Source organism: Labrus bergylta, chromosome 8 (genome assembly GCF_963930695.1).
Source record: "Labrus bergylta chromosome 8, fLabBer1.1, whole genome shotgun sequence".
Lineage (NCBI taxonomy): Eukaryota > Metazoa > Chordata > Actinopteri > Labriformes > Labridae > Labrus > Labrus bergylta.
The window spans coordinates 15842590-15856378 of NC_089202.1; the positions used below are offsets into that span (position 1 = coordinate 15842590).

Sequence of the window (13789 nt, forward strand, 5' to 3'; positions counted from 1 at the left end):
TGTTCTCTTTAAAAGTGGTTTCAGGTAAGGGAAAAGGTGTGGACTGCAGCCACTTTGACCTCCAGAAGCTGACAGTGTACAGTAATAATCTAACCTTTGACCAAACTGTCACATAGGGATTTTGGAACAATGAGTAACTGTGACGTTAGCTGGCAAAATTTCAAGCTAATATAGACACTTAACACCCACTGGCTATCTAATCGATGCTGGACATCAAAGACATTATTGGCAAGACTTTTTGTCTGCATAGGCAAAGAGTTAACTGTGACAGCTTTGATAACAGGGCTGTGAGAACAGGGCTCATTTAAGGTCGGTGTTGTGATTCTTTCCAATCTGAAAATGAATAAATCACACAGAGAATATAGAAAGGCAATAAAGATGGCAGTCAAAATCATGCTTTCAAATAGAAATTGGTTGCTGCAATTTAATCAAAAATAAGATGCTGAAATTGGATTATCGATCAGAATGTACTTCCAGTTTGTACAGTCTAAGTCTGTGCTGCAAGGCAATAGATGTCAATGAGGAATGCAGGATGAGGTAAGGTGACAGCAGGGCAATAGCACCTGGACTTTGAAATCTGTAGTGTCCGTATCACTATATATACTGCAGAATCTCAGATACAGAGCACAAGCACTTGCAGAGTTATACTCGCCAAAGAGCCATGAAGGTCCTTGTTGTGTTTGCCCTTGCCGTTTTCACTGGTGAGTATGATGGCAGAATTACAATATTCTTTTAGCAAAGAGGAAAAACAACAGTTTGTATGCTAAAGGAAGTGGACTACAGGCCTTTCCGGAGGTTAAATATATGCTTGTATGAATGTATGACATGTTCTTATGTCCATCCAACAGGCTGTAACGCCAACCTTTTCTATGCTGATGAACCCAAGCCACAGCTGGAAGTCCTGACTGATGCATTCTGGGACTATGTTTCCAAAGCTACCCAGACAGCTGATGACACCCTCCAGATGATCAAGAAGTCTCAGTTTGGACAGGATGTGACGTAAGTCTTACAGACCCATTGGTGACATTATGATGTAGTATGGTTAAATGTAACTGATATGCAATCCACATAAAAATAACTCAAATGAAGACTTGCATTTATCTCACTCCACTTTTGTGTTTAGTGCTCGTCTCACAGATAGTGCTGATGCTGCTACAGTGTATGCTCAAAGAGTCCATGAGCAGCTTCCCCCTGTTGCCCAGGACATGATCGGCACAGTCACCATGGAGACCTATGCCCTCAGAACTCGTTTGGAGCAGGAGATGACCACTGTCAAGGAAAAGCTTGAGCCCTTAACTGAGGAGATGAAGGCCAAGATCCAAGAGCGAGTAGAGCAACTCAAACAGGAGCTGGCCACCTACACAGACACCATGGACTCAGAGGCCATGAGGACCACCCTGGTAAAGAAGACAGAGGAGCTAAAGGCCAGCCTGGAGCAAAGTGTGCAGGAGCTGCAGACTCAGCTGGGGCCTTACACTGATGACCTGAAGCAGAAGGTGGACCAGCACCTGCTGGTCTTCAAGGAGAGAGTGGCCCCCATGACAGAGCAGGTTCAGAGTGAGCTGGCTCAGAGAGCCCAGCAGGTGAGAGATATGGCCTCCCCCTACGTTGAAGAGCTGAGGGAAAAGCTGGATCCCTTGACCCAGGACGTCCAGACCCGTCTCAATGCCCTGTACGAGTCCTTTGTCAAAACCAACTAAGTAGTCAGAAGAGAAGGAAACTTCAACAAACAAGACAATATTCTCTGATCCAAAGCTCTATACCATATTTATATGAAAACACTAGCTTATCTATTTTGAAATTTGCACATTTAGATAATACAAATAAAAATAATTCATTATATACATATTAAGTGTTTTTATCTGTAACCACACAATGTGTTCTCTTCCTATATTATGGAAATAAAATCTAAGCAAAACTTAAACTTGAGAGTCTGTCATTTTATTTACAAGATCATGGTAAAGCTCACCTAATAATGTGGTATCATCCATGTTAATAAGCTTAGAAAGTATTCATATAATGTTCACTATCAAATTTTACACACTTTGAAGTATTATGTAGTTTTAAAATACTCAAATGGTTATAAAAACACCTTTTGTCAAACTGGATGCAACACCAACCCTTGAGAAGAGTAAGTGCAATCTGGTGAACAAAACAAGTAATTTCTTCAAAGAAATAGGAGCAGGTGTTGTCTCTGTCTAGCAGAGAGATATGCGAGGCTATGAAAATGCTACCAACACAGATTATAGTTCTTGGACATCTGGTTCATTCATTTCAGATACAACTTCAGAATTTGTTTTGCACAACTTTGTTCAGCCAAAGTTTCGTTTTGTAATGTGTAATGATTGATCAGTGGTTGCACACAGTGTGCAAGAAGTGTTGGACACAGACAGACATTTTTTTAAAAGTAACCAATGGGCCATCACACCCAATAGTTCCAGGAAGTATCTATGCAGGAGTCCCTTAAGGCCATTTAAAGAAGCAGCAATCATAACACTTGATAACATTGTAGCACTGTTGGGAAAATGGATGCCATTAATGGGAGCAGGAGCCACAATTTTTGAGTGTGCGTCTCGCTCATTTTGGAATTAAAAAGGGTTATAGACATAAATGTATTCCTCACCAGATGATTTAATGCACAGGATTGAAAAGACAGTGTTAGAAAGAATTCTGAGGCTTTGGTTATTAATTTGGATTAGAACAGGCTGTTGCATTCCTAAGTAATTGGTTAAATAAGTTTTTTCTTTTTGCAGATACCAATTTTATTAGAAAGGATAATTATTGGTGTATATAGCCCAACATTTTACTACCAAATGTAGGTATGTACAGTACATACAGGGGGAGGCCAGGTAACAGCAAAATACTGTAACTGAACTTTTGTATCTTTAGTTTCTGCCTCAATAAACTGCAGATTTTCACCACCTGAACATATACCCACTACCAAGTTGATATGCAGACTTACACTCACTTAAAAACCAAGTGGGTCCTTGTTGAGTTGGTCCATGCAGTTTTTTTGGTGAGTTTGATGTCCAAATAAGAATATTCTTTTAGCAAGGAAGAAAAAACAAATGCATGCCAAAGGAAGTGGACTACAGGCCTTGGTGAAGGCCAAATTTAGTATTTAAAACTTGGTTTAGGAACATAGACCACGCCTCAAACACAACCCATTTCCGTTTCATACTTATTTCACTCCTATTCCTCTGATGCTGATTTTGCATCCCTCCCCCCAAACCCATATGTGTTTCTTCACTTCTCTCTTTGTCTAAATACATGAACAAAGGGTGTCCATACAACAACAACGAAGAAACAGCTCCCTCACCCAGAGTCTCGACCCCTCTGGTTTCCTCTCCTCGTACCTACATTGGCTGACACAAATCCATAGTCCTTCTACTATTCAGCTCCCGAATCTTACTTTCATCCATTCATCCTTCTACCATTAACTTCATCCCACATCTCTAGACCCTCACCTGCATCCCTTTGTCTCTCAACCCTTACCCCCACCTCTTCATCCCCCAACTCTGACCCTCCCTACCTTCATCCCTCAACCCTATTCATCCATAGTTAACCCTGGAGTGCTACAAGGTTCAGGGCTTGGACCGATTCTCTTTACATTATATATGCTTCCTTTGAGTAATATTATGAAATATTATGATATTATAAATTTTCATTGTTATGCAGATGATACTCAGCTATATGTATCAATGAAGCCTGATGACACCAATCAGTTATGTAGAGCAGAAGGATGCTTAACTCAGTTAAGATAGAAGTTATTGTGCTTGGCCCTAAAAACCTCAGAGAGACTTTTTCTAATGATATAACTGTTCGTAATGGCATCAGCCGGGCATCTAGCACTACTGTTAGAAATCTATTTTATCTCCTATAAAACAAATTTCAAGGACAGCCTATTTTCTCCTTTGTAATATATCTCAAATCAGGCAGATCCTGTCCCAAAATGATGCAGAAATACTAGTTCATGCATTTGTTACCTCCAGGTTGGATTATTGTAATTCTCTTCTATCTGGCTGCCCTTGTAAATCTCTTAAGGCTCTTCAACTAGTCCAAAACACTGCAGCTCATACACTGACTAGAACTAGGAAAAGGGACCACATTACTCCTGTATTGGCTTCTCTGCACTGGCTCCCTATTAAATCTAGAATATAATTAAAAATCCTTCTTCTCACTTACAAAGCCCTTAGTGGTCAGACAGACACCATCTCATCTGAAAGAGCTAGTAGTGCCGTATCATCCTTTGAGAACACTACGCTCCCAGAATGTGGGACTGCTCGTGGTACCTATAGTCTCTAAATGTACTATGGGAGGTAGAGCCTTCTGTTATAAGGCCCCTCTCCTTTGGAATCATCAACCAGTCAGACACACTCTGTACTTCAAGAATAGACTTAAAATGTTATTCTTTGATAAATCTTATAGTCAGGGCTGGTGCAGGTATGGACCAGCTCCTAGTTATGCTGCTATAGGCTTAGACTACTGGGGGAGCTGGCTCCTTGAGCTCTTATCTCTCCCTCTCTGTGCATTCACAAAACATTACTGCATGTTGCTATCTGTAAATCTTAGTAACTGACCACATATTTTACTGGGAGCTCCTGAGCTCTCATGTCTTGAAGGTTCCTCTGCGTCACTGTGGCTCTCCAGTCGACAGGGGTCCCCCAACCTTCAGAGAGGTGATCTGGCACTACTGCCACCAATGTCCCTGACGCCCAGCCACCACAATCGGGCTGTGTCATCCCCACAACCACCACCGTCCTCATTCATGCGCGGGATTGGAACAGTGTAATGGAGCTGTAGACTCAGCCGGGGCAAAGCCCTGTATGAGTCAAAACAAACCAACAGAAAGAAACTGCACCAAACAAAACAATATTATTTGATCCAAATATCTATCCATGTTTGTTTATTACAACCTACAACACTAGCTCATCTTGTTTGAAATTTGCACATTTAGATAAAAATAATAATTAATTATTTACAGATATCTGGTACATTTATTTCAGGTTAAACTTCAGGATTTGTTTTGTACTTTGAACATCAATAAATCACACAAGCAAAGTTTCCAAATAAGTAAGAACACTATATGTGAAATGTAATGTGTAACGATTGATCAGTGATTGCACTCAGTGTACAAGAAGATTGGGACACAGACAGCAAATAAAAAACTTTTTTTTTAAAAAGCTTCAAATATCACAAGTTTTTTTTTTAAACGGACACACACCAGATATTTAAGGCTGCATCATTTACAGAAAAATATGAGTAAAATCCTGGACTGATTAGGTTTCTTTTACCGTGGCCATACCATTTTGGCTGGAAACTTATTTTAAATTCATTATGAGGTCATTGAAAGGTTTTTATCGAATTCTTATATTTTTTGTTAATACCATTTAAAAAAAAAGTTTTATAATGAATGAAGTAGTTTCTTAGTTATTGTGTGTCTTCCTGTTTAACTCATAAAATGCTATGTAATTTATAGCTTGGTTTTTGATTTTAAGTAAAGCACAATGTAGATTTCATAAGTGATTAACAGATACACTTAATATTCTGTTCTGTTATAAGTCTGCAGAAAAGGGTTAATGCATGAATGTACAGTTTTGGTTTGTGCGTGTGTGCTGCATGGCAAAAGAGGCCAGTGATTAGGGCAGGGTGAAGCCAGGTGACAACAAGGCACTGGCATCTGGACTTTGGGATGGACGCACGCTGTGTGAGTGGCTGATTCCCACCACCAGAGCACAAGCACTGCAAAGTGGACTTCCAGAGATACACTTGCCTAAGAGCCATGAAGGTCCTTGTGGTGCTCGTCTTTGCCTTTTTCACTGGTGAGTATGACGAAAACAAGAAAATCTGTCGGTATGCTAATTAACTACAGGCTCTGCTGGGGAGTAGTTATTAACTATTATAAATGTCATTATATAATATGTAATTGTTTTCCTCAAACAGGTTGTAATGCCGAACTCGATGCTCATAAACCAAAATCAAAGCTGGATTTAATGGATAAAGCATTCTGGGAATATGTTTCTAATACCTTCTGGACAGCATCGGCAGCATATGGTCACTTCAGGCAGACTGAGTTTGGTGTGGTTGTGAGGTAGGTTGTACACAAACACTGGTGAAGTGCTTCTGATTTAGAACAGATGGAAATTACTGAAATGCAACCTAACTAACAAAAACAAAAAATGATGACTAACCAAGGAACATCTCATGTTTCAGAGATTATTTTAAAGAGGGTGCCAAAGTTGCCGAAATATATGCTACAAGAGTCTGGGAGCAGGTTCCATCAGATACCATAGACAACATCAATAGTCTTCTTCGCGAGTTGGCAAGCCAATTGGAGGAAAAAGGGATAGCTGTCAAAAAAAAACTACTTGAGCCTTTAGTTGAGGAGGCGGCACCTGTGGCAGAGAAGGTTGCAAGCAGGCTGCTTCAATGCGCTGAAGAGTTGAGCAACATGGCCTCCCCCCACATTGAAAACCTGAGGGAAAACCTGGAGCCCTTGGCCCAAGGCGTCCAAGGAAAACTCACAGACCTGTACAATCGCCTTTCAAAAGCAGCTAAATAAACCACAACCTGATATGGAACAGAGAGATAGTGCCTCAGCAAAACTGGAGGGCTTGTCTGTAACCAAACACTGTGTCTTTTCAATATAACGAAAATAAATGAAAAGCAAAATGAACATGAACATGAGTCTATTACATTATTATTATTTTTTAAAGATTTATTTTTGGGCCTTCAATTGAGAGATAGGACAGTGGATAGAGTTGGAAATCAGGGAGGGAGAGAGTGGGGAACGACATGCGGGAAAGGAGCCACAGGCTGGATTTGAACCCGGGCCGCCCACCTGGAAGACTACAGCCTCCATACATGGGTTGCGCGCACTAACCACTGCGCCACCAGCGCCCCCAAGTCTGTTATATTATTAAAAAAGTCCCGGTAAAATTTGGAACAGCGGTTGGAAAAGTTCTGAGACCTGGACTAAACTTTTTCCTCCCTGTTACCTCTCATGCGTAGAACCTATTTTTGAGCTGCCATAGCCTGGGAGAAGCTTCCCCCTAAAGTCCACTTAAGCTTACTCACAGAGATGAGCAGGTGATAGAATGCCAAAGTAAACAGCTGAAGAGATAAAAAAAACAAAAAAAAAACACACACACACACACACACACACACACACACCATTACCTCAGGCTGTCATGTCCAACAAAAAACAATTTTTCCATCCATGTCTCCAAACTGTGCAAAGGCCCTGGTCTTCACCATGATGGTACCTGGATCAACACTGACCCTTGGCTCATCTGATTTGTTTCTCCCTATACTCTCTCTTCCGAGTGTTTCCTGTCCCTTCAGCTGGACTGAGATTAACAGGATGGTCATAAAATAAACTTGTCTTTATCGTTAATGATGCATTTAGAAACCCGCAACAACAACAACAACAGTGAGAGGAATTAGTGCTTTCTAGTGAACACATAAAGTCCATTTATAAAGAAATTATACAAGAGAGGTTTTGGGTCCAGAGAGGTTTAGGGTCTTCTGGATCTGGACCTCGAATACTTATCTAAACTTGTACTGACTGTCCAAACCTCATACTTAAAACCAAAGAGAGCTGAGAGTTCACTATTAAGCCTCTTTTGCAGTGGTACGTCTTGCCTGAGGAACTCTCCTGCTTTATTTCACTCACACAGTATGAAACATGCTTTTATTGCCTCAGGGTTGGACTACTCTAATAGTTATCTTATCAGGTATCCAGCGATAAGCTCCAAATAGATAAGTTATAGCTATAGAGATAAGTTTGGCAGAAAGACTAATTTAAAAAAAAAACTAAAAAAGAGAGTACATTATTTGTAAGTTCTTGACCAAACACAGACTTAGTTTTTGCTTTACGGTTGACTTCAAAGAGTTACTGAATACTTTCAATCACATCAAGGACTGGCTTAGTTGTTATTATGAACTGTTGAACCTCCTGACTTTTTCCACCTCATACTGTAAACAAAAGGGGACTTATATTATTGTGATTCTTATAGTTTGAGTGGGGGTTTCTTATTTATTTGTTGTTTGTCAATCAACAATTTTTCTCTTAAGTTGTCTCTTTTATCATTCCAAATGGATTTCCATTTTTCACATACACTGATGTATATTTCATTATTCAGTATTTTTTTTGTTACACTTTTGCTTGTTTTCATAGGTTACACACACAAAAAAAGGTATAATTACACATTATTATCATGAAGCTGCAGAAGTGGGTTATGTACTTGGTATGAATGCACATTCACAATATGTACAGTGTGGGCCTGAGTGAGTGCTGCATGGCACAAGATGCCAGTGAGGAGAGCAGAGGTCAAGTGACAGCAAGACACTGGCACCTGGACTTTGGGATCTTGACTGACTGGCATACTATAAAGCCAAATAATCTCTTCATTGAAGCACAAGCGCTGCCAAGTGGACCTGCAGAGGTATACTCGCCGAAGAGCCATGAAGGTCCTAGTTGTGCTCGTCCTTGCTGTTTTCACTGGTGAGTATGATGGGAAAACATCATTTTCCTTTTTCTTAACAGGAGTGTATAAATAGCTTAACATTTAAACTGTTCTTATCTTCCCACAAAAGGCTGTAATGCCAACCTCTTCTCTGCTGATGAACCCAAGTCAAAGCTGGATGAGTTGACTGATGCATTCTGGGGCTCAGTTAACAAAGCCAGGCGGACAGCTGATGACACTTTGGATAAGTTCATGCAGACAGAGATTGGGCAGAACGTGGGGTAAGTGGAACAAAAGCTTTGGTGATATATTCATTGCATAGTATAGGAAGTTGCTGAGGTCCTTTCATTTAATTCTCACAAAACTGGAATTTGAGATTAACCTTTATTTCTTTGTTCATTTTCATGTTTAGTGCCCGTCTAGCAGAAGGTGCTCATGCGGCTTCTACTTATGCTGAAATAGCATGGGATCAACTTCCCACTACAGTCAAGGACTCAATGGGCAGTGTCGGCATGTTGCTCTACGGCATTTCAGTACAAGCAGATGAGGGGTTGACAACTTTCAAGAAAAAGATTGAGCCCTTTGTTGAGAGGGTGGCGCCTGTAGCAGAGAAGGTCCAAAGCTTGCTGACTCAGAGAGCCGAGCAGGTTGCAGAAGTGGCCTCTCCCTACGTTGATAAGCTGATAGAAAAGCTAGACCCCATGACTCAGGACGTCCAGACTCGTCTCACCAACCTGTTTGATTCTTTTGACAAAACCAACTAAGTCAACCTCGACCTGATGCAGAACAGAGAATGTGCAATAACAGTATTCTGTGATCCCAAGGCTCTATACATGTTGTTTACAGAATAATAACACCAGTTCATTTGTTTCAAAGTTGTAGTGCTTGTCTGTAACCACTCACTGTGTTCTTAACTTCTTTCTATATAATAGACATAAGTTAAAAGCAAAACGAACTTCAGTGTCTGTTGTGTGTTTTTTTTTTTTTTTTTTTACAAAGTCCTGGTTAAGTCTTCAAAAGGTCTGGGACCTAAAGGACTAATTTCCTCTACACATCTGCAGTGTTTCTATGTTTATGGCACCCACAGCTCACATGAATGACAGCACAGCACAGCACAAACAAGCAAACAAACAAAACACACAAATCATATGTCAACATCCAAAGTCCAATCAAAGGGCACTGGGTGAGTGACGCTTGTAAGCCATAACACATGATGTATGACAGATCACAAATAAATAATGCACAAAATTCTATTATGTATATATTATCCTCCCTTGGTACCCTGTCAAACAACATGTCTGTAACCTGACTGCTTTGTTTCACTCACAAATTATTATAAATGCTATTATTGCCTCAGGGTTGGACTACTGTAATAGTCTTTTAACAGGTATTAATCACGCAATAAGCTCCAAATAGAGTTAATTTCTGCAGGAAGACGAATAAAGAAAAACAAAAAAAGATGACTTTACATGACATTACAAAGACTGCCTGTTTCCTTTACAGTTGATTTAAAGGAGTTACTGAATAAATTCAATCACTTCAAGGAATGGCTAAGTTGCTATTATGAACTGTTAGACTATAGAAATATAAACATGGGTGCCAAATTGGCTGCAATGTATGCTGATACAGCCTGGGACCAGCATCCCCCTAAAGCCAAAGATACAATCACCCCCAATTCACACATACTCCGTGCGCGCCGCGGTCCGTCAGCGCTGCACACTACGATTTACTTAGCTGCCACTCTAGTCAATCATTGTGTTCACACAGGGCGCGCTGCGGTAGCAGAGCAGGGAAGAGATATGGCCTCACCATACAGTACGCTGATAAGTTATTTACTACGGGTGTAACCGGTTAGTAAATCATAACCGTTTAGGAAAAATCTGTAAACGAAGGGTTAAGGTATTTAAATAACCAAAAATAACGCATACTATTTATTTAGAGATGAATAAAGCTACAAATGTTCCACTTTGACAACGTTACTGCGCTCACAAATGCGTGTGATAAATGTTGGATAACTGACCACCGGGCATTACGTTATGTAACAAGTAAGTTTCACTTTTGACTTGCGATGGCAGCCAAGACTACTCAGCGAAGTGTGGCGTGGAAGTTTTTTTGAAAAAAATGAGAAAGGAGTGTACATTTGACTTGTACATGGTGTACATTTGACTTAGTGATCGGGGGCCTGAGTCCTTCTGATCGAGGCTCAGCCCGGTGTGAGGCCGGTAACGGTAGTCGGGTTGTTTGGGAATGCAGCCCAAAGCGGGTGGTAAACTCCATCTAAGGCTAAATACTGTAATAAGTACCTTAAGGGAAAGTTGAAAAGAACTTTGAAGAGAGAGTTCAAGAGGGCGTGAAACCGTTGAGAGGTAAATGGGTGGGGTCCGCGCAGTCTGCCCGGGGGATTCAACTCGTTTTTACAAATTCTATGGCAAGTTTTCTGTTTTCTGTGTTACTTATATAGCCTACTTTATAAAGCACAATTGTATCTGTCTGATAACTTTGAGTGGCGGCAGTGATGCGGAGGAATCTTTCTGAAAAGCGGCCGCACCCTCCATTGGTTGTATAGCGCGACTGCAGTCCACTTCTTTTTTTCTTTTTTTTTTTTTACTTATGAGGACTACTGCACAAACACTTCCTGGATCTATTGCCAGTGACGGCCCCTTGGTTATTTCAGTAATTAAGCATGTGGACTTTGAAATCACTACTTTTTGTCTCACAATAAAAGCCTCAGTATCTCACCACCTGAACACAAGCATAAATAAGTGGACTTGAAGAAACACTAGCTTGGAGCCATGAGGGTCCTTGTTGTGCTCGTCCTTATTGTTTTCACTGGTGAGTTTGACAGGAAATCTCCATTGTTCTTTGAAGGATCATAAAACATTTATACTGGTATGCTCATGAAAATGGACTGCAAGCCTGCTGAGTGGTAAAAATGTAATATATTTCAAATGTTCATCCTTTGTTCAACAGGCTGTAATGGCAACCTCTTGTATGCTGATAAATCCAAATCAAAGATGGATGGGCTGATTGATGCATACTGGGACTATGTTAGAAACACTGTTCGTTTTGTGAAAGAAAGCTTTGAGGTGATCGAGCAGACTGAGTTTGGAAAGGATTTGAGGTAGGCCTTACAGGACTATGGGTGACATCCTTGTGATTTAGTATTGGTGGAAATAACTGACATGCAAACTCTTATTAAGAACTGATATAAAAACTTAACTTTATCTCTCTGTTCACTCTAATGTTTAGTGGCTGTCTAGGAGAGGGGGCCAAATTGGCTGAGATTTATGCTGACACAGCCTGGGACCAGCTTTCCCCTGAAACAAAGGATAAGTTCACCGCAATCATCATAGTTGCTGGTGAAATTGGCAGCCAGGTTCAATTGGGGATGTACACTGTGAAGAAACAACTTGAGTCTACAGTTGAGAAGATGGCTCCCTTAGCAGAGCAGGTCACGATCACACTGACTGCAAGAGCTGAGCAGCTGACAGATATGGCCTCCCCCTACGCTGAAAGGCTGAAAGAAAAGCTGGAGCCTGTGATCCACAACATGAAAACTCATCTGAACGCCCTATACCAGTCTACTGTCAAAACCAACTAAGTCAACCTCCTTCTGAGGCAGGACTGAAAGAAACGGCATCAAACGGTATTCTCTGATTCCAAAATGTATCCTTGCAGGTTACATCAAAGTACAGCAAATCTATTTTGAAGGCTGCACATATCTTTGGATTTATTTGAAGTAAGAAAAAGCTGATAAATGATACATATTGATACATATTTCACAATCTTGTGAAAAAAGTAAAAGCAAAAAAAACTTCCTGGTTAACTTCAAAACGTGTTGGTAAAGTCTAAGGACGCCCATTTGTGGTTCTTTTTGCAAAGTAAGGAAAACAACAACATGATATATTTGTAATTTATCTGTAAAAGAAATAATAAGTGTAATTTGAATAAAGAAAATAAAAAAAAAATATCTGACCAGTTTCTAACACATTCATAATAAAGTAGTTTGAGTCATGTAAATCAGCTTAATACATGTATATGATTTATTTAGCCATTCAAAACACTTCTAACAATTCTTCTTTTAACCACCTCAAAACACAATTTTAAAACTATTTGTAGGTAATGAATCAACCAGAATGTAAAGGAGTAAACTGTCATCTGGTGAACATATGAAGTCACTTCTTTGTACAAATTCATGCAAAGATTTTGGCATCAAAGTGGCCATCTATTTTCCAAAACATGGTTTTCAATATTTAAAGTTATGAGTAAGCAAGACATTTCCTGTGTTGATTACATTCAAAAGTTGATGGAAAATTAAGCCTTTCTTGTTATTCAATGTCTAGCTGCAAAATCTCGCCCCCCCCCCGCCACGCCCCTGCAGGATCCAGTTGTGGGTCTTGTACAAGACATGTTCAGGTTTGTCTCTGCAAGTCTGGAAGTTCAAAAAAACATCCTGCTTCCACCTTGTTTTTCTTTTCTTTCTTTCCCTTTTGTGCCTCCATCCCCGCTGCCAGATCGCTCCCACGCTACCTTACCCAGTGGCAAACAACATTCCTCTGTTCTGCCCCCAGCTGTCACGGACTGTACTCATTTGTTAACCCTCCCAGTACACCCACAACTCAGATGTCCTAATGTGTCTAAAGGTTATTGGTTATTATTTAGAAAATCTGCAAAGTTAGAGGTTGTAATGCCTCACCATATTGTTCAAACATACTGTACTTACTGGGTGTGACTTTTTTAGTTTGTACATTTGTACCTACAGCTGTTAAGAAATGTATTTGGGGTTATGAATACAACCCCAAATACTTATTCAATATTTTTTTGAGTAAATAAAGTACAAATATTTCTTCCTCTTGGGGTGTCACTACAACTTTAAGAAATGTTTTGAGTCTCAGAATTTTGGATATGTCTACCAAATGTCATCCATCCAGGTGAAACTTTCTATTGGTAACATTGTTAGGGGGCGCTACTAAGCTCATATGACCCACCTTTAAAATGATTCAAGACAGGGGAAGATGTGTGGCACACTAAGTAATTTGTACTGTAGAGGAGATCAGTGCTCATGCTGCTTTGATGTTTGGAGTATGTGTGCAAAAAAGGTTTAATATCATATAGCGTTCTGGTGAAATCGTAGATTTAGAGAAGACGTGTTAAAAATGTTGAATTTGGGGAGGTAGGATTGCCTGACAAGAGGTGTTTTCCCCCACTTTTTATGGAGTTACATAACATTGGGTTAACCACTTGTATTGTGTCCCCGTATGAACCAATCAAGTTAATCTAATCTCATCAGCTGTAAAAAAACAAACAAAAAAAAAACATAC

General features: G+C 40.1%; 2 protein-coding genes across 2 annotated transcripts; both read left to right on the forward strand.

Annotated features, from left to right (window-relative positions):
- Positions 1 to 544: 544 nt before the first annotated feature.
- LOC109996309 (apolipoprotein A-I-like) lies at positions 545 to 1924 on the forward strand. Its single transcript, XM_020650371.3, has 3 exons — positions 545 to 701; positions 849 to 999; positions 1124 to 1924. The coding sequence occupies exons 1-3, from the start codon at positions 662 to 664 to the stop codon at positions 1698 to 1700; spliced, it is 768 nt and encodes a 255-aa protein (XP_020506027.2). The 5' UTR covers positions 545 to 661; the 3' UTR covers positions 1701 to 1924.
- Positions 1925 to 8347: 6423 nt separating this feature from the next.
- Positions 8348 to 12443, forward strand: LOC109996310 (apolipoprotein Eb). Its single transcript, XM_020650372.3, has 6 exons — positions 8348 to 8506; positions 8599 to 8749; positions 8881 to 9229; positions 11252 to 11300; positions 11439 to 11589; positions 11718 to 12443. Exons 1-6 carry the CDS (start codon positions 8467 to 8469, stop codon positions 12067 to 12069), a joined length of 1092 nt encoding a protein of 363 aa, XP_020506028.2. The 5' UTR covers positions 8348 to 8466; the 3' UTR covers positions 12070 to 12443.
- The last annotated feature ends 1346 nt before the right edge of the window (positions 12444 to 13789 follow it).

Excerpts from the sequence above, each read along its gene's own strand:
- LOC109996309 (XM_020650371.3), top strand. The coding sequence starts at position 662 with ATGAAGGTCCTTGTTGTGTTTGCCCTTGCCGTTTTCACTG. Across the intron at positions 702-848 it reads TGCCCTTGCCGTTTTCACTG|GCTGTAACGCCAACCTTTTC; the intron begins GTGAGTATGATG and ends TCCATCCAACAG. Across the intron at positions 1,000-1,123 it reads CAGTTTGGACAGGATGTGAC|TGCTCGTCTCACAGATAGTG; the intron begins GTAAGTCTTACA and ends TTTTGTGTTTAG.
- LOC109996310 (XM_020650372.3), top strand. The coding sequence starts at position 8,467 with ATGAAGGTCCTAGTTGTGCTCGTCCTTGCTGTTTTCACTG. Across the intron at positions 8,750-8,880 it reads GAGATTGGGCAGAACGTGGG|TGCCCGTCTAGCAGAAGGTG; the intron begins GTAAGTGGAACA and ends TTTCATGTTTAG. Across the intron at positions 11,590-11,717 it reads GAGTTTGGAAAGGATTTGAG|TGGCTGTCTAGGAGAGGGGG; the intron begins GTAGGCCTTACA and ends TCTAATGTTTAG.